This window comes from Ornithorhynchus anatinus, chromosome X2 (assembly GCF_004115215.2).
Source record: "Ornithorhynchus anatinus isolate Pmale09 chromosome X2, mOrnAna1.pri.v4, whole genome shotgun sequence".
NCBI classification, from domain to species: domain Eukaryota; kingdom Metazoa; phylum Chordata; class Mammalia; order Monotremata; family Ornithorhynchidae; genus Ornithorhynchus; species Ornithorhynchus anatinus.
In genome coordinates this window covers 22,747,611-22,773,908 of record NC_041750.1, presented here as the reverse complement: position 1 = coordinate 22,773,908, position 26,298 = coordinate 22,747,611, and the positions used below count along the sequence as shown (strand labels likewise).

The window sequence follows — 26,298 nt, the reverse complement described above, 5'->3', positions numbered from 1 at the left end:
AGGGAATGGGTGATCTTTCACCAGAAGCAGACTACAGATTTAAAGAAGGGTCCAGAAGCTTGAAAAATCAACAAGCTGATTACCCCAGGAAGGAAAAGGGAAGTCATCAGAAACCATAGTTCTCCAAGATCTTTATTATGTTGGTATTTGTTAAGCGCTTACTATGTGCAGAGCACTGTTCTAAGCGCTGGGGGAGATACAGGGTCATCAGGTTGTCCCACGTGGGGCTCACAATCTTCATCCCCATTCTACAGATGAGGTAACTGAGGCACAGAGAAGTTAAGTGACTTGCCCACAGCCACACAGCTGACAAGTGGCAGAGCTGGGATCATGCATCGCAAGGGAAACTCTCAGGGTTACTATTCTACTGACAGTTTTGATTACTGTACTGTACTCTCTCAAGCGCTCAGTTCTGTGCTCTGCACTTAAAATTAGCATTCAATAAAGACCATTTATTGAGGTGGCAACGACTCGGCCGACACAACGTAGAACAGCTCTCCCCACCAACCGTCACACTCCAACTTCCTCTAAGTACTGTTTATTTCCTTATTTTAACAGCAGCATCTTGGATTGATTCATTTATAAATCTATCTTTGAGCATCACCTCCCTCCTTTGGCACAGTGGTGGGCCATTTTCAGATAATTATTTAGAAAAAAAATCATTCTGCCAATCAGTCAAGGTGCAAGGGCATGATTGGGTCAGTCCAATGGTCCATTCAACCCAGTGCCCTAAGTCTGCTAGGTGGCAATGGAATGGCTAGAAGAACAGGTGGATAGTGACTTTGCTAATCTCTACTTTTATTGATTATCAATGGAGCAGCCAAAATTCCTCATTTCTCTAAAAAATAACCATCCACTGAACTATATATATATACATATATATACATATACATATATACATATATATACACACACACAACATGAATGCAGTCTAGAAATAAGTCAGTGGATCGAATGAGAGGAAAGAGGAACACTATTTTAATCTACCTATTTAAATTTTGCAAAGTCTTCTGACAACCTTAACTACCACCCTAAATTTCCACAGTTTAACCTCTCCTGTATCCATCAGAGATCACCTGAAACCTACTGATAATTTCTGCCAGCACAATTTTCAGAAGTAACAGATTCCAAATGCTTAACAATGGCTATGGGTGAAAGTGTTCCTTTCATCTGTTTGGAACCTAGCCCCTTCAGAGAGTGATCTTCAGGTCGAGCAGTATGTCACTGCTATTCTTGTTGGCTCATGTAGATGCAGAATCTGTGTTAAAACATTTAGGTGCTATCTGTTTCGATGTATTTTCAAGATAACAAATGTGTTCCTCTTTCCTGTCTTTTGATCCACTGACTCATTTCTATTCTGCATTCTTGTAGTGTTCGTTATGGAAATTCTTTTGCTGGCACTGAAAATTAAAATCGAAGGCCCTATGTTTGCACGCTCATCTTCCCAGTTAATTTTTGGCACACGAAATGCGATACGAAGCCTTCTGTGGTCTGTTCCAAAGGATACCGTGCAAACTTACATACACAGACCATACTGCTAATGCAGTTTCCATAACTGAATCTATATTAATGAATGAAAATGATCTGATACTTATCAGCTGCTTTTCTCATTGTACATGCAGAACCATCTATTTATAGTTCCCAGTTCGGGAAAATGAGGAAAGCTGGAGTATTTTTGCAGACTGACAATTACTGCAAACCTGTGGGTAATTATTAAATGTCTCTTGTAAATGGAAACACATTTCTCCATTTAAAATACAGGCATGTTTAGAATTCCCATTTACTGAGCTTTCATGAAGATATGAATTATTTTGCCTTCATTGATGATAGTACATTTTTCAATTATGGAATCTATATTCAAAGGCAAGAGAGCTTAGTTCATGTCACTTAAAAATGTATGTATGCAGTTTAACTGACTAATGAACTGACAGCTTCAAAAACACCCTGAAAAATCTTTAGTATATTAATGCAGATGGGAAATTATGCAGAGCTGTTTTAGAATATGTTTTAGAGAAATGCTTCCTGTTGTGGCTTAGAAGATCATTCCCAAGCTAGCTCATTATAGGCAGGGAACGTGCCTGCTAATTCTGTTACATTGTACTCTCCCAAGTGCTTAGAACAGTAAGCACATAGTAAGCACTCAAATACCATTGATTGATAGATCCATGACTCTCTTACAGCCTATGTAAACTAAATGTAGCTGACTCAAAGTGACAGACCAACTCAGAGGCAGCTTCACCTACACGCTTTGGAGTGCAATGTCAGGAACGACAGATGAGTCACAGTCTTGAGGCTCTTTAGGTTGAGGGACCTGTGCGGAGGAATTGATTATAGTGATAGTGGCTTGACTGATGCCGTTTGCTCTATCTATTCTCTGCCAGTGGGAACATGACAGAGTGGAAGAAGCAAATGAGGGGACGGGTCATGGGCAAAGGTAATGTGCCTCTTTGCCTATATTAGCTAGCTAAAGGCATAGGCCAATCCCAGTGAGCTCCATCACACTTCGTCTTGGCAGCCTCTCCTGAACCCCTCTAGCCTGTTCCTTGTCTACTGAGTCGAGCATGGGCTGGGAGTCAGAAGGACCTGGGTTCTAATCCCTGCTCTGCCACTTGCCTGTTGTGTGACAAGTCACTTAATTGTGCCTCAGTTTTCTCATCTCTAAAAAGGAGATTAGGATTATGAGCCCCATGTGGGACAGGGACTGTGTCCAGCTGCTTAGCTTGTATCTCCCCAAGCGCTTAGAATGGTGCTTGACACATAGTAAGTGCTTAACAAATACCATCATCGTCATTATTATTATTATTACCTGTGGCTCAGGCTCCTTGCCCTCTCACTTCATAAAAATGCTCCAATCTTCTTCCCCCAATCTTGGGCCATCTTGGTCGTTCTTACACTCAGGAGTTTTCTTAAATCTCACTTGACAAATCCAACAAGTTAGATGAACTGAAAAGGCTCTCTTTGGATTACTGAAAGAGAATGAACGAAAGACAATTGGCATCCAGTATTACATAATGACCAGTTATGCCTCTTCATTAAACTACATTAACTGAACTTCCAATTTCAAGATATGCATAGGTATTCCTTTATACATTAAGTCACTTCATTCAATTAATCAATCAATTGAATTTATTGAGCGCTTATTCTGTGCTAGAGCACTGTACTAAGCACTTACAATGTTCACACTTCATGTAAATAGTTCAATAACTATAAGGACCGGAAAGAAACTATGACTAACATTATTTCTAATGATAACAATGACGATAATGGTATTTATTAAGCACTGGAGCTCCGGAGTAGAACAACGACGATCAGGTCGGAAACAGTAACTTTTCCACACAGGGATCAAGTCTAAGAGGGTGGGAGAACAGATATCGAATCCCATTTTTACAGAGGAGGTAACTGAAGCACAGAAAAGCTAAGTGTTTTACTTAAGGTGTGGCAGCAGGTAAGTGGCAGAGCTGGGATTTAAGCCTAGAGTAAGAATATTTTTTCTATCACTATTATTGTCATATACATTCACAGTGGCTTAAATTTCCACTTGAATCATCATGGTTCTGCTCTTCCTAGGCAATCCGTAGCTGCAGATACATTAATGAAGGCTTTTTTTGGCTCAACAGTCTCCATGAATTAATTAATAATGGTATTTGTTAAGCACTTACTAGTGCTAAGCACTGAACTAAGGGCTGGGATGGATACAAGCAAATCGGGTTGGACACTGTCCTTGTCCCCTGTGGGGCTCCCAGTCTCAGCCTGTCAAAGAGCAGGGACTATCTCTGTTACCGATTTGTACATTCCAAGTGCTTAGTACAGTGCTCTGCACATAGTAAGCGCTCAGTAAATACTAAATAAAAAAATTCCCCATTTTACACGTGATGTAAGTGAGGTACAGAGAAGTGACTTATCCAAGGTCACACAGCAGACAGGTGACAGAGTCTGGACTAGAACCCAGGTCCTTCTGACTCCCAGGCCCGTGTTCTATCCACTACGCCGTGCTGCTTCTAGGAACTCAAAGAACCTATAAGTAATGATCTTTATTTCAATGAACGGATTCAAAAGCACCAAGCAAGTACACCGTAATAAACGTAAAGACAGATCTGTTCATTTGACTTCAGGAACGATCCATCAGTGATATTTACTGAGATTGGCTTGGTAGAGAGCACTGTACTTAATGCTTCCACTTTGCCCAATTTCCAAGAATTGAGGCTTTAAGAGAAATAGGGAAAACAATCAAGCAAGAAGACATTCTGAAAACAGACACATGATTGCCACACAGAACATGCCTTTGCAAATGTTTACCTGGTTTATGTGCAATCAAGTGACAATTATGCCATTCAGTGTGTAGGAGCAAGATTGCCGTTTCAGGTTTATTTCCAACTTCTGCTTTCAAACTCAAAACGTTTCCAATTGGGTGATCTGAAAACCATTGCTTTTAGCTGAATTCTCAGGAGAATCAGGAAGAAGTTCTTTTTCATCACTATCATCATCATGAAATACAATTTATTGTGCATCAAATGCAAGTGGCATCAGTTTTAACAGAAAACTTACATTTTGTGTTTTATGAGGAATAAAGAGTTCTTAGAAATTACAGATCTAATTACCATTGAATTATTTTCCCAGTTTAGTTGTATTTCATAAGCATGACATCTCATAGCTCAAATTGAGAAAGAATACTTTTCTTTAGTCCCCAAACCATCATTTCCCTAAGAAAAAGACCACAGACAGACTTGGGTCATGAAAATTCACGTTTTAAAATTTCATAATATGAAGCTAAATATATTTAGCACCCATACTTGGGTTTTTAAGTATGGTGATAATTTTTAATTAGTGTCCTGGAACAAATGCATTAAATGTACTTCATTTAAAGCAAACGCCTAACACTGTACATCGTAATTCTGCAATTTTCTTAACATTAACTCCTACACTCAAAATAATGGAGCTGGCTCCCACGTTCTAAGTCACATTTAATAATAATAATAATAATATATTAATTACGGTATTAGTTATGAGCTTACCATTTGCCAAACACTGTTCTAAGCGCTGGGGTAGGTACAAGGCAATCAGGTTGGTCACAGTCCCTGTCCCCCATAGGGCTCACAGTCTCAATCCCCAATTTACAGATGAGGCAACTGAGGCACGGAGAAGTTAAGTGACTTGCCCAAAGTCACACAGCTGACAAATGGCAGAGCCGGGATCAGAACCCATGACCTCTGACTCCCAAGCCCAGGCTCTTGCTAATAGGCTGCTTCAAGAATACATTTTCCCAAAGTCCTGAGGCCACTTTGAGAGACCTCAAGGAATGTTGCCATCTCCCGTGGTGGTAAGCTGCATGGACTCCCTAAGCTGCATGGACTCCCTTCAGTGGAATTTTTCTCCAGAGGAATCAGCAACTTCCCTTGTCACCTACAGGCCGTCAATGGAGCTAGGTGGCCCTTTACAGTGGAGTTTGGCAAACCCGTCTCAGAGACATTAGCCTCGAGCCCACTCATTCTGAGAAGAAAGATGTATCACCTGAATTAGAGTCCTCATGGACTCTGCTTCAAATCTTTCCATTGAAGCCACCATTCACTTCTAGTTCAAATAATAAAAGTGGTTATCATTTTTGATTTTCCTGTGACCTTAAAATAAACAAACCAACAAGGAGAATTAAACAAGGAGCAAACTTACTTAATCTTTTGGCCCTGGTATTAACCTCAGTGGATAGGTTAGCTATTTCCTTACTGCATTTCTGTGAAAATAATGACCAAGCTCCAAAAAGGATTAGCCCTACTGTTGGAGAATTGCTCTGAAATTCAGGCTGGGGAAGTTAGTGATCAAAGGGTTATTTTTATCATCTGTGTTGAAAGATAATCATAATTGGATTACAGAAACAAATGAGAAACAAAATCTTTATGTTAAATACTGTCACATCACTTTGTGCAAAATGAAATAATATTGCTATGCTGGATAACTTGAAAAATGAGATCTCTACTTGAATCTTATCTTGGTTATAACTTAAAACTAATTTTCATAACAAAGAAATAATTCTGAAATAATCACTGGCTTCTGAAAGCTATAAAGATGATGCTAGATTTCCTCCAATTACACCCATATTACTGATAATTGGATCATTGTTCCTTGGGACAAAATCCTTCTTGAAGGAAGGAGCTATCAGGGATTCTCACCATTGCTGGCAGCGATAATAAATCCTTCGGGAGCAATCCTTAAGGCTTTTACTAGTTCACTGGATTTTATTTCTCAAGAATCACATCTTCATTGATAAGATAATTTCTTTCCAGGAATGAAGTCCTCTAGACTGTAAGCTCATTTCGGGCAGGGAAAGCGTTTATCAGCTACGTTAACCTGAACTCTCCCAAGCACTCATTACAGTGCTCTGCACATATTAAGCATTCAATAAATACAACTTATTATAGCAGTAGAATATTTCTTTAAATTACCAGGCAGCTGCACTTTCCCCAAAGTCAAACCAAGACCTTCAACAAAAAAATTAACCACTGATGAAACAAGCAGTTAAAACGATCACAGGTTTTAAGATGTAGCTGTGTAATTATGTGAAAAAATATACTTTTATTACCCTATTTATTTTGTTAATGAGATGTACATGCCCCTGATTCTATTTATTGCTATTGTTTTTGTCTGTCTCCCCTGATTAGACTGTAAGCCCGTCAATGGGCAGGGATAGTCTCTTTCTGTTGCCGAATTATACATTCCAAGCGCTTAGTACAGTGCTCTGCACATAGTAAGGGCTCAATAAATACTATTGAATGAAAGAATGAATGAAATGGTCCATATAAAATCAGATTTTGTAAATGTGGGAACATTCATTGACATAGGTAAAATGCGTGAATAGCCACTTCTTGTAAAACTATTAAGTTTTATGAAGTCAGAGGCAGTAGACAGAGAATTTGGGATCTGGTTGAATGTACAAATGTTTCAAATTTTGTAGTCACTACAAAAATGGTGACCACAGATATCCAAGTCTGAAGTTGGAGGACTAGTTGTGTAACGCTCTCCCTACCTAGTATTAGCACTGTATACAAAGGTTTTTATAAAATCACAGCTTCACAAATGCAATATTTGTAAAAAGTCAGTCCTTAAATCCATTTCCATGCACTGCAAAATGCCAGATAACAGACATTTAAGAGTTATATAAAATGCATTGCCATTTTTAGCATTTTAACAGATAAGAAACGACCTTCACAGAATAAAACTGTAAACAGGTAATATAGCAAGTTGCCAGAATTATTTTCATAATTTGTTTTTCTTGACAGAAAACAAAACCCACCTCTGCATTAACGATAAAATACCACCTTGAATTACTATAGCATTTTGTTTTCCACAACACTTGTACGGTAACTGTTTCGTCTTCACAATATTCCCGTGAGGAAGGGAAAAGCGGTTATATTTTACCGATGTTAGCAGAGAGAGGTGATTTCCCTAAAGCCTCCCAGCAGGCCAGTGACCAAACTGAAACGTCAACTCAGGAATCAATCAAGCACAGACTCATTCCACTATAGATCCCACTTATAGATCTCTCAGGACGGAATGAGGCTTTCTTACATTGGTGAAATGACTCTTTGGTAGCTAAGACCTTTTCATTTATTCAGAAAACGTTCCCGTTTTCTTGTTAAAATGTTCACTGAAGCCCATCTTTATATTGCATTAATCATGTCAACAGAAACCTGCACAGGAAATATCACATCAAGTACACACTGTTAAAGCACTAACACCTCTTAGTGAAACGAATACTGCCTGAAATGATTTTTCAGGCTTCTTAGAACTAATTGTTCAAGTCCTATTAAAACGGTTGGTCCTCTCTCTCATTTCCAATATTCGTGACATCCTCTTTCCTCAATGGTCTGTTGACGCTATGGCAAATTTCCCAAAGGACAATGGGGCAGAACAAATTGCTATTTTGTTTTGATAAATGAGCAAGACAGATGCATTTCATGAGATTTTTCTTTTAATGTTCAAAGTCAAGATTTCTTGAAACTAATTGCTATGGATCCAGAAAGAATTGTGAGAGCTGTTATTTTATCCCCTCTTTTAGCCCTATATCTAGAGCAACTCGATAAATGAATTCAAGAGTGACCTGTACGTGGAAGGCTATTGCAAAGGCAGGAGGGAAATGATGAGGCAACTAGTAATCACCAACCCTGCCCAATCCTTATTTCCTTAGATTTTTTTTTTTATGGTATCTGTTAAGCCCCACTATGTGTCGTACACTGTTCCAAGCACTGGAGTAGATACAAGTTTACCAGATTGGACACAGTCCTTGCCTGCAAGGGGCTCACAGTCTAAAAAGGACAGAGAGCAGGAGAACTGAAGCATGGAGAAGTTAAGTGACTTGCCCAAGGACACACAGCAAACATTTTGCAGAGCCAGCTTTGGAAGGCACGTCCTCTTCCAGGCCCGTGCTCTTTCCACTAGACCACACTACATCTCTGCATGTGAGCCCCTTCAGGCCTGAGACCAGGTCTAGTCTCACCTGGATATTTTTTCCCAGCACTCAGTACGGTGTTTTGCGCACACACACACACACACAAAATAATAAAAAAAAGGAGTAGGCACTTGATATTATTACTGCTATTACTACCACCAACAAATACGAGAGCACCACGCTTCCATGGGGGGCATCCAAAACCCCTAATCAAATGATCCGCAAGGTAGCATGCTTTAAGCACAAATATTTACTTTCATAAGGCAGATTTAAGCTTGCATTTTGAAATTACAACAAAAATGTTTAACCCAAAACCAACTTGCCCTTTTCAGTGAGTCTACAATAGTCCTGTTTAAATGGTTCAAATAAGCAAAATGGTTTACCGGATATGATTCAGTAAGAGAAATTATTTTTCCACCCTCCCACTTCATGCCCGCGTGAAAAATTTTGATTCCAAAGGGGTAAGTCAATAATTATACTCCAAGTACCCCAATTCTACCCCTTCTAGATTATGAGCCCGTTGTGGGCATGGATTGTCTCTATTTGTTGCTGAATTGTACTTCCCAAGCACCTAGTACAGTGCTCTGCACATAGTAAGCGCTCAATAAACACGATTGAATGAAGTAGCCACCCCCATGCCTCCAGAAAAAAAAAGAAAACGGAAACAGTAGATTTTTCAAAACGATTCATGTAGGCAGGTCTCCAATCCCAGGATAGCACAAAGAAGGCACGATGTGAAAATTGGTAAAGTCAGTAAACAAAACTTTACTGGAACATTTCATAACACAGAGAAATTCTGTTTGAAGTGTAAAGCTAGTTTTACACAAGGTAGACAGACCCATTTTCCAAGACTCATATGGATACAATAAATATGGAGTTTTACATACTAATCTGTACACAGAAACTCTGCCCCACAGCCATAAAAATTTACATTTAACAGTGCAACATATAATTTAATCATATGATTTATTTGACATGTTTTACTTACTAAACACAAGCAACTACCTGATTTTCATATACATATATAATATATATTTATATATATATATTTAACAATCTGTACAGGTTTCTAAACATAAAACTCCCAAAAGGCACAATCGTCTATACAACATGTACAAAAATGGCTGGAGCTGACAAGAAAAGACAATTATTGGTCAAGAGTTCATGATTGCACAAATATCGGTAATGGGTTTGTGTCAGAAAAAATGTGCTTTAAGGAAAGTAAGGCTTGTAACCAAACCTTTAAGTGTTATTTTTTTTAAAAAAAAAAAAACGAAAAACAAACGAACAACAACGACAAAAAAATCCCTAAGTTGCTATTACAAGTCTGTCTTCGTCATCATCACTACTGGCGTCACTAAACTGTACAGTTGCCTGCCTGCGGGGCCTCCCCGCCGGCCTCAGTACCTGTCTATCTGTAGAGAGAGTTCGGGCGCCTGGTGACTTTGCCAGACCTTCAGGATGCCCCTTTAACAGCGGCTCTGAAGTGGAAACCTGCTTGCCGCGCACAGGAGAAAAGTCCCGCTTTGGCTTCACGCGATGCGCGGCGTCAACCTTTTCTGGGTCCATCTGACTTGGGCCGACGAGCCTCTCCTGTCCGTGTCGCTCCCGGTCCCTGGACGGAATGGGCTCGGGTGGGGTTTTGCTATTGTACCGCTGGACGGAAGGGGACCCCTGAGGAGAGGGAGCACCGGGGAGCGGACCGGCATCCGCTCCGGGAAAGGTCGCCGGGGCCCGTTCTGGGAGAGTTTCACTTGCCTTGCCTCGGGCGGCCGGGGCTTCCGCTCCTCCCTGCCCGTCTACCGCGAGCGGGTTGACGGAAGGGATTAGAGTCGGCAGGGCTATGTTCAGTATTTGTAGGCCTGGAATGTGGGTCTGGGGGCTGGGATTGCTCTGGGAGGAAGGGTTTGCGGTCAGGACCTGGAGTCCGACCGCGTTCAGCGTCAGTCCCGGGGGGTGCATAGGAGGGGCGATATTCGTGTTGGCGAGGCCTAAAATGTTTACTGTCTCCACGCCTAACGACGGGAGGGGTTGTAGGCTTGGCGCGCTCAGATTCTGGAGGCCCGGGACACCAATCTGGCCAATGGGGATGCACGGCACCACGCTGTTGACTTCGGCGACGCCTCTGGAAGTGGGCGCGCCCGACCCGTCTGGGGCTGAATCCCCGGCGGGAGCCCCTGTAGTTCTGTGAATCACGCTGACTGCCGGGATGGTCAGTTGCATCGGCCCCGCCTGGATAGGTACAAATGTGGAGTAGGTCGCCAGGCCAGCGGGGACCACGTGGATCCCCCCGATTGGAATCATGCTGTACGGGGTCCGGGCTTGTTGCTGTGAATGCAAGGGAAGGTGGCTGAACAGATGAGTCTGAGGAGATGGCGATTCTGGGGTGCGCCGCAGAGATATTTGCTGCTTCTGTTCTTGGGTTTCGGGGTAGGGCGGGCCTCCCGAAGAAAGCACCATCGCAGACTGAGTGCTCTGGCCTACTGGCAGGGAGGGAAGTCCCAGAGGAGGTGTGCTCTACAGAAATAAGAAAGAAAACTTCAATCGCTTTGATATTACGCTTAATGGAACCCTGATCTCTTGACACAAAATAATAGAAAATTGACAGTCTGGACTCGACTCTCTGTGAAGACAAATAGATGAGTGCGTGGAATGAGACCACTGAATTCTTTCCTTTTCCTCAATAAGATTTCACAAATTTCTGTTTATTCTGCATTACTCTCGAGTGTCCATTCTACCCAAAACATCCCAAGGTGGGCCCTGTTCCAAACAGCAACTTTCGGTCATCTAGAAAAGCTGACAGCAAAAATTTACTCACGGCCTAGTAAAAAGTGCTGGGGACAGAGTAGGAAGACTAAGGTTTAGCCCCGGGCTAGTCACTAAACTCCCTGGGAAATTCTGTCATCTGTAAAATGGGTATCACGATACCTAGCTCACTATCTCACTTGGAGGTTGTGAGAATCAAATGAGATGAGTTACGGGAAGATGTTCTTGGAAAACAAAAGCGCTAACAAAAAACTAGGTAATATTAAGACAGTGGCTGGGTCTCAATGCTTACCACAGACTAAGTGATTAACACCCAAAACAATTAGTATTATCACTCAAGGGTAAGGACTAACTTGATGAGTTTCCATAAAAGCATAAATACCGCATTTCCCCCGAAACTTTTGAAGCCACCTGTAGTAAAAGATGATGAAAAAAAACCCGGCTAGCGGCACATACTTGGAAAATGGAACACTCAAGTTAAGGTGATGTTACAAAGATCCTTAATCAAGTGTCCTGAGGAAGCATGAACATCAGTTTTAGCTAACAGACAAAAACATGCTTCAAAATGAAACTACACTGAGCACAAATGAGGAAAACATAGTCTCTACTAGCACGGATGTCAAACTTAAACAGTAAACCTTATTACATCGTTTTTTGTCAATTCAACTAACCTCTGGCTCTCCTTTGGTTAGGGGATGCATTCTCGCAAAATTCCAGGCTAAAGCACACTCTCACTTCAGTGGACTCACCGTGTCCACCGCTATGCGTGAGTACACAAGTTCAAACTGCTTCCCCAGATATTGCAAGTGGCCCATCCAAACGGGCTACTGTTCTTGGATGATCTCCAATTCATAGCCTAGTGGTGTTCTGGCCAACACCTGTAGTGAAAACGTGACTTCTGGCAGAACCAAGTGGACCGATTTCACAAGGATCACATGGAATAGGCAAGTGCGCTTATACTCATTCATGTGATTCAGCTCATCATTCAATCACATTCATTGAAAGCTTACTGTGTGCAGAACACTGTACTAAGCACTTAGAACTGAGTTGGTAGACATGTTCCCCATTCCTTCACGGGGACCAGCAACATTTATTTTTATAGTGTTCTATGTGCATTCATTTTCTACCTCCTTTATCATTAGCTAAAGGAAATGCAATAAGGGAAATCAGACCCTGAAATCATTTGACCAATGTCTCCAATTACCACAGCGAAAAAGGTTTCATCGTAGGCCTTTAGAGACTTGTCTAAATGGACCTTATTTTACCATCGAGAACTATGTACTCTACTATTTTCCCCATCTGTAATTTATTGTAATGTCTAGACTGTAAGCTTGTTACGGGCAGGGAATGTGTCTGTTAATTCTGCTGTACTCTCTCAAGCACTTAACACAATGTTCTGCACATAGTAAGCGCTCAATAAATACGACTGATTGATTGATTGATGTCTGCCTCCCCCTGTAGACTATAAGCTCCTTGTGAGCAGGTATCATGTCTACCGAGTCTACTGCACTGTACTCTCCCAAGCGCTTAGTACAATGCTCTGCACACAGTAAGCACTTGATAAATACCACTGACTGAATGATTGATTGAGAGGTACGCCAACTATTTCAGGCCATCGACTCATGGCGCATTCAATACTTTCGAAGCCCAAGGTAAAAATCCTCCAAAAACACCATTTACCTGTGTTAATGCTGTAAGCTTTGATTTTGCAGAACTCCCCAAAGTGACTTCTGAATTGGGATAGTCTACAGACATCTGAGTGCATGGAGACCTGGGAGCAGCTTCAGATGACCTAGTGAAATCGACATTGGTTGTCCTTTCTTGACCGTTCCCATCTTTTGGATCTAACTGCCTGGTTATTAAGGGTGACCTCGACCTCTTATGGTCCGACTGGACGGCGCTGAGCACGGTCATCTTGGTCAGAAGTGCTTTGGGCGGGACATCCATAGGGTCAGCGTGAACGCCCGAAAAACCCTCTGAAAGTCTTAGCTCTTCGTCGGCACACGTAGATTCTTGTAGGCTGTTCCGAGACGGATGATGCTGAGGGCTGGCGGTGACTGACGGAGTGGCCGAGAGCACGGATTCGGCTTGGCTGTCTTCATCCTCCTCTTCGTTCTCATTGTCGTCGTCGTCCGGACCATCGGAATCTTCAGCCTCATACCCCGACCTCTCATAACCAAACCTCTGCTTTTCACCTGTTAGAGAAAGTCAAGCGGAAAAGGGAGATGAGACGATGCTTAGTGCTTGGAAGGGCAGAAGGGATAGTCCTATATGAATGCTTAATGTTTTTATTCTCATAAGTCATGTTTAGTACTTGCTGGAGGTCAGCCTCAAATGAGTCAAGACTACTAGAGTTTAACTTTTCACTCCCTTTCCAAAATAAAATGAATTTCAATCTTCTGTGTTTCATACCTGTAACTTGTCTTCATTTTTATGAAGATATTACCATTCATTTTTTCAATACATTGTCCATGCTATTTTTATGTGGAGATGCTCTTTCTGAGAATGGGAGACTGAAGAAGAACATCATCGTTGTGGTTTTACAAGTGTTTAAACATTGCACAAAGAATTCAACACTTGTGTGTTCAGAGTTCTATTCTGCCTGTCAACAAATTTCTCCAGGAATTTTAGATAATCTTTTAAATTTTCCAGTATCGGATCAAAGATGTCTTGGCCATTTGTCGGGCATGTTAGTAGAATCAGTGAAGAAACATTTAATGAACTTTGTGTTTAGATACATTTGGTTAAACTCTAGCCCTTGTCCTCAAGAAGTTTACAATCTAGAGGAAATAAGGATAAACACAGATATAATACATCACTGAGGGTGAGGATTCGTTCAATGAAATGAAATAGGAAAGCACGACAGGTGTTTTTTGGTTAATGGGGAAAGGCTTCCTAGAAGACGAGGATTTGGGCGTGGGTTAAAAAGGATAAGAGGATACAGCATATATTAGCTGGGTGGGTGGGGAGATGGGAGAGGGCTGTGTGGAGATTGCGAGCATGTCTAATCTTGATCAACACGTAAAGAGAGGAAGCGAGAGTTCAAGCTGGTCTGACTTTACCCCAAACTCCCAGAGTTGAAGGAGGACCCAGCTAGATCATTTCCTCTCCCTGCACACCCCCAAAAAGACAAAGGTGGAGAGAGAAGTCGGGGGGAGAGAGATGGATCCCGAAAACCTACAATTCTGGATGATCCGCTCTGAATAATGTAGAATTGGAGAAGTAAACAGCATGGCCTAGTGGAAAGAGCATAGGCCTGGGAATCAGGAAACCTGGTTCCAATCTGGGCTTTGCTACTTGCCTACTGTGCGACCTTGGACAAGTCATTTAGCTTTTGGTGCCTCAGTTTCCTCATCTATATAATGAGGATTCCCTTCACCTTTAACTGTGAACTCCATTTGGGACAGGGGCTTGGTGCTTAACGCACCGCTTGTCACATAGGAAGTGCTTAACAAATGACACAATTATTATTTTAAATGGTATCATCAATATTAATAATTCATGATGGACCCAGGGCTGGGGAGCACAGGCCCTTTTCTAGCTCTCCCTCACTGCTCCTTCCTTGTCTGCACGGAAAGGTCCTGTTTGTTTAGCAATTCCAACGAAAATGCTGCAGGGAACACCCCATAAGCTTTGCTGCAGATAGACAATCGGCATGCATCATTGTACAAAACCCTAAGAGCCACCGACAGTGACCCCTCCCTCCACGGGACTTGGTCAAGTCCCTTGACGAGTATCTATTTTGGTGACAGAGATTTCCCAGAAGAGGAACCATCACGGTTTTCATTGCTGGGGCGTAACAACTACTAAATCAAAAGGAAGAAAGAAGACATAATGAAGTTTCAATTCCCATTCAACTGTGTAGTCTTATATTTGCCAAGTAATATGCTCCTCACAGAAGTTTTTTTTTTTTTAACTGTAGGACAGTAGGGAGAGGAGTTCTGAAACTTCTTAATGAGGGAGGTGATATGCCCGGTTGGTGCCCATAAAATGTCAGCACACAGCAGGAGGGCAAATATTTAAGCTACAGGATAAGTGAAGGGAGGAGATAGTTTAAGAAGTCCCCCGCTGTTGCACCCTCAACTCTTATTTAGAGACTCCAATTTGTAGTCTCCAGGACCAATTTTGTTGAGTAACCTTATCTGCAGAGTCAGAGTCGAACTTGGATGTGAAGAGAGGGGAGTTCCGGGAAGGAGGGAGAGTGTGAGGGAGAGACGAGAAGGCACAATTAGTGAGTTAACTGGAGAGAACCAAGAGTGAGAGACAGGATGTAATGAGAAAAGGCTATAAGTATGAGAGAGAGAGAGAGAGAGCTGACTGAATGCCTAAAGCCAATGGTCATGAGTTTCTGCTGGATGTGAAGATGAAAGGGTAACCACCGGAAGGAAGTTTTCGGAGAGCAGAAAGATGTACGTGGAAAGTGTTTTTTTTCCATCTCTCCTTATGTGTCTGTCACCAGTCTCCTCATCCCCTTCTAATTTTAGATTGTGAAACACCCCCTGTGGATATGTACCAGATCGGATTCCTCCCAGTATATTCTTTCCCAGTGCTTAGTACAGTGCTCTGAATACAGGACGTATTTAATAAATACTATTATTATTACTAACAGTAGAAAGACATTTTAGAAAAATGAACCAGGCAGCAGTGTGAAGTATGGAGAAGGGAGGGGAAAGACTGAAGGTGGGGAAATAAGAGTGAATGCAAATATGGTAAAAACAATACACATTTTAGGCTGCAACAAGTTTTACTGACAGAACGAGACAGTCTTTCTCTCCCTTCATGAAGGCAAGAGGGATTACGTATAATTGGCAATGGGCACGCTCAGAAAGTACCTAAACTCTGTTTACTGGGGAGTGACCTGTATTGAACTCTTTCTTTGAAAATCTATGCAGAGAAGATGGAAGGGAGAGGCAGTGACTGTAAGGTCTTTGAAAGCCAAGAACCCAGAAGGACCTCCTGCAATCACCCACCACCAGAGAATCCAACCTAGACTCAAGATATCTGAACCTTGCCAAGCATTTCTGCAAACAGACAAAAGCACGGGCCTGGGAGTCAGAAGGACCTGGGCTCCAATCCTGGCTCTTCCATTCGTCTGCCATGTGACCTTAGGCAAGTCACTTAACTTCTCTGGGCCTCAATTCCCACATCTGTAAAATGGGGATTAAGATTGTGAGCCCCAAGTAAGACAGAGACTGTGTCCAACTGTCCAAGAACAGTGCTTGACACATAGCTTAGCAAATATCATCATCATCATTTCTAATCTGTAAGCTTCTTGCGGGCAGGGATCGTGTCTAATTTCTCTACTGTATTGGACTCTCCCAAGCACTTAATACACAGTTCTGCATAAAGTAAGTGCTCAATACAGACCATTGATAGACTGATAGGGCTGGAAGGTTGAAACCCTAAATAATTACTCATCAGAAAAAATAATTCTGCCTATCAGTCAATCAATGTCATTTCCTGAGAACCTCATGCGTGCAGAGTACTGTACTAAGCGCTTGGGAGGGTACAATAGCGTTAGTTGACATGATCGCTGCCCCCAAGGAGCCTACAATGTAGTGGGGGAGACAGACCTTAAGATAAATTACGGGAAGGAGAAACAAAAGTGAATAATATTTTTCCTTTACGCCGAGTACGGTTTATAGTACAAATACACTTGAAATAGTATTCCTTTTAACTTCGTATATAGGAACATAAAAATTCGGTCTTGCTACGAACTTATATTTAAAATCTCATATAATCAAACCCAGGGAATCGCTGAGGAAAATCATTTTTCTTTCCAAGTTCCTCCCTTCCCCACTCTATTCTTCCTCATTGTGGTTCCCCGATACCTGCGACGGTGAAAAGCATCAACCCCATTCAAAGCTGCAGCTTGTTTAATTTGCGTGTTATTTCAACACGTCTCTTCATTTTGAGAGAAACTACGAGGGTGATTACATAAAAGTGTTTTTTTTATATATATATATATATGTAGAGGTGAGTTTGTGATCTGGGAGGCTTCTATGAGGGGTTGACTGAGGTACCTTTTGCAGTTCAAAATAACGTTAAGTGGTGTTGCACCGGAAAATACATCCATTTTAAACCATGACCGTGCAGGTCTACCTGAACGAACCAGATTGCTGGATCTTTCAAATATTTCTGTGAAAGGTCTCTTTAACCCTCAGTGCAGATTCCTGGGGAGCCCAAGTTGTCTAATCTTTGCCAAATAGTGACACCTACTGGGAAAAGATTGATCTGGGATCACCTGAAATCCTACAGAGACCTTGGCCACCTCATGCCAAATCTCCAAAACCAACTGATTTGATTCACAATCTACCCAATCTGCTTCCAGAGGTGAAAAAAAAAAACCCAACCTTGTGAAAACACAAATTTTAAATATAATCACATTTCCTCCCAAAGGCACTCAAAAGAAAATTTAAAAAAAGCCAAACCCAACTTTCCTTAGGGAATTCAAATACTCTCTTTTAAAATCTGCTTTTTGAAGTCAATTAAACAGAAATACTTTCTCATTTGCCCTGATGTGCAACTTCTATCAAAATCTGAGCTCTTCAAACTCTAATTAATCTACTAGGAATGATATTAGTGGCTTCTACTTTAATTTAAAAAAAGTGTTTTTTTAAAAGATGACTTTTTAAATGAAAATCAGACAATGGCACACATTTATTGAAAAATGTTACGTTGTTCAAATACCGATTTTAGAGACTCATAAATGATGACCCGTTAACTTATTCCACCCTTATATCTTCCAAGTCCTTGTTTTAAGTGTTACATACATTACAGATGTTACCATACACGCCATTTATCTAACGGAACCATTTATTTAATTTTCTGTTTTTACGTGACACAGTGGATGAAGATCCTAGGATGGGAATTACTTCTATTAGAAGCTTTACAAAAACAATTTTAACTTGAATAAGGACGATGCTTCCCAAGCATTCTGTCACACTAAACTGTTCACCTGGTCTGGCATTTTAAGGCCCATATTAACATTCCTTACATTGCAATCCAGCATTTTTGGTGATGAAAACATTCCACAGAACAGAAGATAAAAAGCAAATAGCTTGAGGAAATTAGGGCCAATTTTAAGTCAAGAAAAGGCTGAAAAGTATTGACTAATATCCAATTATGATAAATGGGGATGCTAATAAGAGACTCAAGAATATATAATCTCTCACAACCTAAGTGCATCTCAATTTTGAAAACAGGATCATAATCTAGACTCCTCAATGACATCTGCCTAAAGGGCAGAGCGAGTTATAATCCTGAATGAGCAATAAAGATTATAGTGTCCTAATATAAATGAAAATGGAAACTAGCAATCTCTTCAGTGTTAAAGCACTTCAGTTTCAGTAATCTCGACTAAAAAATAATGAAAACCGTCACATGACAAATCAGGTTAATTCTGACACTTTCAACTTTACCTAAGTCAAGAATTGGAGAAGGCAGAGCTTACCATCTAGAGGGGGAGACAGACATTAATATAAACAAAATACAGATGTGTAGATAAGGGTCATGGGTCTTAGGGAGGGGTGAATGAAGGGAGAAAATCGGGGTGAAGTAGAAAGGAGTGAAAGAAGAGGAAACGAGGGCTTGGACAGGGAAGGGTCCTTGGAGGACACGTGTCTTCAATAAGGCTTTAAAGGTAGGGAGAGTAACAGTCTGTCGGATATGAAGGGGGAGGGCGTTTCAGGCCGACAAGAGGTCGGCAGGGAGCTAGACGGGAACAAGGTACAGTGAGTAGGTTGGCAGTACAGGAGCGAAGTGTGAGGGCAGGGATGAAGTAGGAGAGCAGTGTGTTCCATGGGGCAAGTTACGTTCTCTTCTTGCCTCAATGTTCCCACCCCAAAAGGGATGTTCATATCAGTATCCTTCCTGGCACCCAGGTGTATGGGGAAATTAAGGAGGTAAAATAGAATGCAATAGGGTATACAGCCCTACCAATGACTCCTTGGATTTTATATTGTATTCCCCTAACTGTAGTTTTTCACAATGTAAAACTCTTTCATTGTGTGCTTTTTCTACATGGCAGCTTATTAAAATACAATGACTATTTTCTCGGAATCTGTTACACATTTCCCCTCCTATTTCATCTGGGGATAATTGCTTGGAATATTAAAAACCATTTTTTCCAGTTAAAGCATCTCAATATATTAAACACATTATTTCAAGACCAGAAAATGAATTTAACTATTTAAAGAAAAGAGTCTAATTAACATCTGAGACGACTAGACGGTTCTAGGGTAAAAGCATTGGACCAGACTTCATTTCCTTGGTTACTCCAGTAGCTGGGAGAGGAAATCAAATGCAGTCTGATTGAGCAGCAGCATGGTCTAGTGGAGGGACCCGAGTTCTAATTCTAGCTCCGCCTAACCCTATCGTATCATATTGTTATTATATTATTATATTATTAATACGGTATTTGTTAAGGGCTCATTAAGCACTGAGGTTGAAACAATTAATCAGGTCAGACACAATTCCTGACTCACACGGGGCTTACAGTCTAAGTAGCAGGGAGGTCAGGTACTTAAACCCCACTTTCAAATGAGGAAACTGAGGCACACAGAAGATAAATGATTTGCCCAAGATCACACAGCAGGGAAGCGGCAGAGCTGGGTTTAGAACCCAGGTCCTCTGACTTTAAGGTCCATGCTCTTTTCACTAGTCCACAGGTGCTCCCCAATTGCTATTTTTATCATTATCCTTAGTATAAGTTCTCCCCCATTAGATTACGGCTTCTCGAGGGCAGGGAACATGCATTTTGCCTCTGTTGAACTTCCCAAGTCCTCTGCATTCACTAGACATTCTATAAATCCCACTGACAGATTTAATAAACCGATTCCTAGACCCAGTGGTATAAAGAAGATAAAGGGAGATATTGGAAGCTCATTTCTCGCCTGGCCCACTTCCCCCTCCTGGCAAAAATACAATGGAAGTTCCTGCAGGTGGATACCGGGCCTGTGGTTGTTCATGCCTAAGCCCCCAGATTTTAACCGATTCTTCTAGTTTGGACAATTGAATGTGTCGGTCCAGTTATCTACTTCTCCAGTCCCCTGGGAAAGCCAGGGGACTAGAGGATGTGGGCGACTGGATCAGATCCATTAGGGAGTGAGAAGGCTGAATCAAACAGGGAATGGAAGGAAAGGAAGAGGAGAGGGAAAAGATGAGATTGCTTCATGAGAGTGCAGCGTGCAGTCTAGCGCAGCGTCTCCTGGGAGATACCATACGGGGCCGTGGTACTCTCTATCTCTGGCATAGTACGGTGACTGTACACAGTACTGAAGGTCTGGGCATCAGAGGACCTGGGTTCTAAACCCAGCTCAGCCATTTGCCTGCCATGTGTCACGTAACTTCTCTGTACCTCATCTGTAAAAAGGGAACTAAATCCTCCTACTTGCAATTTAGACCGTGAGCCCCAAAGGGGACAGAGATCGTGTCCCACCTTATTATCTTGTATCTAACCGAAGGGCTCAGTACAGTGCCGGGCACATAGTAAATACTTAACAAATACCATTAAGACACAAACTACTGTTGGGGAGAAGGAGGCTAAGAATAATACTCAGGAAAAGGATTTAGTAAAAGATGAGCTGCATAAAATACTCACCAGACTCTTCGACATCTTGATCATCTATTAAGCCTATAGAGACTCCTAAATCCACACATTTCTTACTGTGGGCCTTGGACTTCATATGCTTAGTCAAATTTCCTTTAAAAGAATAGAGAATTGTTTCTTTGTTGGGTTTTTTTTCAATGCACATTACATCTTTTTGTAAGTGATTCCTGGCAAGTTCAGTTTACAGAACAGTAAAATAATCAAGATCGACCTCGTAGTGAAGTTTTCCCCACGTTGCTCTACAGAGTTGTCCTTGGGGTCAAAGATGATATTGTCAATGGAGTGATTGGCTCCTCGGGTTTGAGTGTAACACATTTCGTGCAGTAAATCAAACATTTAATTTAGGCACCCTAGGGCAGGGGCTAGAAAACCTCTCAAACATGTAGTCATTGCACAATTCAAGAGAGGAATTTCATAGTTCAAGCAAACCTCTAAAACAATTTATTGATTGAAATTCAACCTGTTTCAGGATCTTAGATCCCCCTGAGCTGGCTTGGTGGAGTGCTGTCTGGAGCCTCCTGATGGTCTCCTACAGAAAGCAAGACAGAACTTGCTGTGGGACTCAGCAACTAATGACATTTCTTATTCAAGCTGGTGTCTGTCCCATGTAGCGATAAAAACGCCTGGGAACCTAGTGTCCAGTTTTCCTAGCTTCCCTCCACCCCGGCACCAGCTGCCAAATCCCAGAGCTTTAAGTGGTGCCGGTGTTTACAGGGACCAAGGAGGGCGATGTCACTTCTCTGGAACAATGGAGAAGGTCAGGGATCTCTCTGGAGACCAGCTCTACATTTTACAGATTTCTGCAACAACCTGCATAATGCATGTTACAGACACCCGTGCCCCGGGTTTGTGACTGCTGCTGGTGGCCATCCTATCAGTCACTTGGAATTTTAAAGCCCTAGGAAATCAAGAACAAAGAAGGGGATATTGGAATTCTAAAATGATACACTGAATGAAAAATCACGTAATAGACAACGGTTGTCCAAGGATTTCTATGATCAACAGAACATTTCCCCAGAGCCACTAGCAATCAATCAACGGGTACTCGATACTTCTACAAAATTCAAAGCCATGTCAAGATCCTCCTCATTCTCTGACAGCAAATCAGAAAAGCCGGAGAATGAAAAGGGGGTAGGTATAAAACTTTCTAACAAAATTACTTGGGGAGCTAAATTTACTTGTTTCTGGTGTCAGCAAAGCAGTGAATATTTCTGAAGAAAAACTTCTGACAAGAAAATGAGTGTAATCGAACCATGAGAAAATACATTTCTACTTTTTCCTTTTAAAGCAAAATATTTACAGTATTAATATATGACTGTGTGAAGAAGCCTTTCCTCCACTAGGCTTGGAAAAACCCACCTAAATACTGTTAAAGGAAACAAGATGTAATCTGTGGCAAACAGATATCATTTGTAATGATCGGCTGACCATTTTTCCAACTCCAGACAGAATCCCTCTAAGATTTTAAAAGCCTGCTAAAGGCTAATTTCAAACAGGGGAGAAAACAAACTATTTCCTCAAAGCAGCGTGGCTCAGTGGAAAGAGGCCGGGCTTGAGACTCAGTGGTCATGGGTTCGAATCCCAGCTCTGTCACTTGTCAGCTGTGTGACTGTGGGCAAGTCACTTCACTTCTCTGTGCCTCAGTTATCTCATCTGCAAAATGGGGATTAAGACTGTGAGCCTCCCTTGGGACAACCTGATTATCCTGTAGCTATTCCAGCGCTTAGAACAGTGCTGTGCACATAGTAAGCGCTTAAAAATACCAACATTATTATTATTATTATTATTATTATTATTATTACCTTTAGTCTTGAAAGAAAAGTTGCAGAAGTTGCAATGGTACGGGCGAACATCTGTATGAGTGCGAATGTGCTTCTTCAACATACTGGGTTTTTTGCAACGAATTCCACATTCCTCACAAATATACTTTCCTCTTCCTCTTCCTCGAACATATACGTATTCTTCATTTGACTTATACCTAATAATAGCAAGGAAAATATTAATGGAAAGTTTGTTAGATAAATGGTACTTTTCCAACATCAATTTGCCAAGAGAGAATGCAGATTGTTGCTGTACATTATAATGAAGCACTGAAACGTGGCACATTTAAGCACAAGTTTGATTCTCTGGTTTGTATTAACACAAGGTGATTTCATTTTAGGATGCTGCTCAGAAAATATTTTAGACCTCAACCAAATCAAAGGTTTTTATCAGTCCAGTGCCAAAAAAAACCCCCAAAAAGAAAAAACCCTTTCGTCTCTCAGTACTCATTTCAATGTTGTGTTTACTCCTGAATTTGCTCACCCTAGATAATTTACCAATATAAGGATCAGTATATGGGCCAGACAGGATGTAAAATGTTAAATCAGTGACCTGCTCTGCTAAATCAGGTCCGTGACACCCACGAGTCAGGCAAGCTCTGGCCACCCTGCCTTAGGGGCACACCATGGGTACCACAGAGATGTGGGATGTTCTCGGGGGTGACAGGGAGAGTTCCCTTCTTAGTTGCAGGTGCCCCCGGGAAGGGTTCCGATTTGGCTGAGGAGGTGTCACCCTGGAAGCCACTAGAATACTGAGGGGTCAGAGGCCATCGCATCCTGTGGGAATCCACAAATCACATGTCATCTTGGCCTGGTTTCAGAGTTCTCCCAAGATCTAAGGAGTCCCACGATTTGATTTCCTCAGTGTTGGTAAAAGTCTGTTTGCCAGCAGTGGTGAATTTGTCATCATAGTGCTGGGTGCCACTGGACTGCAGTACAAAGATATGGGACCTAAAAAAATGTACATCATGTGGTCCTATATTTGGATAAATAAACCTATCATGCACTACGGACAAGACTTGCATCAGGCAAACTCTATCTTGTCTGCATCTCTTCGGAGGCAAGAACATTCAGTGAATGCAAGGGTCTCTAAAAGAAACCTGGTTCTTGGCCTTTTTTGTAAATCTATGGAAAAAAAGCCCATTAGCAAATGTCCTTACTCTAAGGAGCAGCTTGTGGCTAGGTCTTCGGGGTGCTTAGGTTTGAGTAGGTGAGAATGAATCTGAATGGAAACTGCCTTTATCAAGTGGGTTAGGAATCCAGTCAACTCCACTGACCCCTGGCTATTCTACTCAACTATCTCAAAGGAAATAGCACCAAGGTTCAGGAAGTAAAATATGTCTAGAAAATTACAAGCTAACTAATGGATATCAGCTGTGGTTGATCCTCTGTAAACAAAACCTCGGAGTTCAATAGCATTGATTGAATCTAAACACAGAAGACAATCAAATCTTTGTGAAAAAAGAACATTACTTCCCCAAATTTATCCTTTAAAAATGAAAAATGTTACTTGCCCCCCATCAAATATTTTAACTCTTCTCGGTTCACTTTTGATTAAGGAATTTTCTTTATCTTGCTCGCTGTTTGTCTCTGCCACTTCCTTATTGCTGAATTCAACTGGAGTTGATTTTTGATTACTTGAGACGCGCTGAAAGAAATGAATAAAGGCAAATTCATTAGAACGAAAAATATTTAAAGCCTTTTACTGATCCACTCTAATTTACCACAAAATCAAACAATAACATTCAATAAATACCCACTGTGAGCAGAGCACTGTGTAAAGTGCTCACGAAAGGGCAACTAGTAGACATGATCTCTCCCCTCAAGGAGTTTAAAATCTACCAGGAAAGAAAGGTACTGAAATAAATTACAGGTAGGAGGGAGAAATCAAGTATAAAGAGATATGTGTACGTGCAATGGCTGGTGTAAGTATCAACTGCATAGGTAGAGTGCCAAATTGGCAATTGGAGTCATAAGTAAGTTGGAGAGATGAAAGATTAATCAAGGGAGTTGTGATTTCCACACATTTTCTGAAGGCGGGGAGAGCGGTGGTCAGCCGGATGTGAAGGGGGAGGGAATTCCAAGGAAAAAGAAGGGGGTGAGCGAGAGTTTAACAGGAGAACGAGGCAAAGTGAGTGGGTTGATTTGGGAGGAATGAAGACAAAGAAGGGAGAAGACAAAGGTATACAATTCTGCAGCAGTATTTCATACGGCTGTATTTCAATACTGCCTTTTCTGCTCTGGCCCTAAATCAAGACTTTGTCCAAAACATCTCTGACATGAAAAATCAATCCTATTTCTCAATCAATGGTGTAACTGCCAGGAAGTTTTATTTAGGTTTTTGGGGGTTTTTTTGTTTTGTTTTGTCCATTCCCTTTTGTCTCGTTTTGGAGAAGGGAGGACAGTTGGTCACCTCCCTTTAGATTCGAACATTTTAAAACTCTCATGAACTTTGCTTCTGAAGGTCACTGGAGGTTGCCTGGATGAACAAACGATCCTAATTAACCATTTCCCGCAAGACTCTATTTTTCAGTCTTTTCAATGTCAGAGCCAGTCACAGGTGATTCTCCTTCATATCCTTTACAGAGACCTAAAATTTCAAAATCCAGCATTGGACCAAGAACTCCATGAAAAGCCTGGGCTAATGGTGGGCAAATGATGGCCCATGGGGAATGTATGGACGTCAGAAGGTCCTTCTTAGAGATCTTGGAGAGGGGTGGAGAGTTACTGTTCTTTGTGTCTGGCTAACTTTGACAAGAACGTGAAAACTATATTTCTGCAGAATGTATAACTCTGTCATCCCAGGTGTGTAAACTTTGATATTTGCATTCATAACCTATCTGAATTAATTTGTTGACCTTACTCTTTAAAGTCCCCTTACATTTTTTTCTCTCAAAAATCACCCTTCTTGTTCAGTCCAGCTAAAGGCTCTTATTTCCTACATCAAGGAATCAAACCTGGATACTTTTCTGGAACTTCCTTCTCCCATTCATAAGAGTGAAAGAGTGCCAGGTGAGCCTCGTCCCTTCAGGCCTACATAACCCTGATATTCCAAGTGCCCACGCTTCCCCAACATGCTGCCATGGGGGCTGAGTGAATCAGGAATGTGGGGCAAGAAACCTGCTGCTGGGCTTCGCCTGTGGCCCACACGCCTCTGTGACTAAGTCCTATAATGAAAACAAAAGGCGCAGACCACTGAGTTGACATGGACCACTGAAAATTCAGTCTCCACTTTTATCTCTCTTTAAGCTGCCATTAAATAATATTAGTCAATCAGTGGCATTTATTAAGCACTTACTATGTGCCCAGAGTGTACTATGCTCTTGGAAGAGTACGGTACAGATGCTAAACATGATCACTGCCCTCAAGGAGGTTACACTATAATGGTGGGGAGAGACAAAATAAATTACAGTGAAAAGGAGCAACTGAGTATGAGGATATTTAGATGAGGGGGTGGGGGTGGGACTAAGTGCATGGGAGAGGCAGTAGGGAGGGAAAATAGAAGGTGGGGGTGAAAGCTTAGTCCAGGAAGGCTTCCTGGAGGAGATACCATTAAGATCGTCCAGATGCTCTAAACTGAAAGCTCCTTGTGGGCAGGGAACATTTCTACCAACTACCAAAGGGGGTCTCCTCCTGCCAATCAGTCTAAGGCTTTCTGGAAGATG

General features: G+C 41.6%; 1 protein-coding gene across 2 annotated transcripts in view; it reads right to left on the bottom strand.

Annotated features, from left to right (window-relative positions):
* Positions 1-9,182: 9,182 nt before the first annotated feature.
* HIVEP1 (HIVEP zinc finger 1) overlaps positions 9,183-26,298 on the bottom strand; it is a 145,242-nt gene continuing 128,126 nt past the window's right edge. For both annotated transcript variants that reach the window (XM_007670576.3, XM_029052785.1), the window contains exons 5-9: positions 24,148-24,281; positions 22,616-22,791; positions 20,805-20,906; positions 12,884-13,398; positions 9,183-10,954 (exon numbers count right to left, since the gene is read on the bottom strand). In XM_007670576.3, coding sequence (XP_007668766.2) covers positions 9,746-10,954; positions 12,884-13,398; positions 20,805-20,906; positions 22,616-22,791; positions 24,148-24,281 — 2,136 coding nt within the window. In that variant the 3' untranslated portion in view covers positions 9,183-9,745. The remainder of the gene's footprint in view (positions 10,955-12,883; positions 13,399-20,804; positions 20,907-22,615; positions 22,792-24,147; positions 24,282-26,298) is intronic.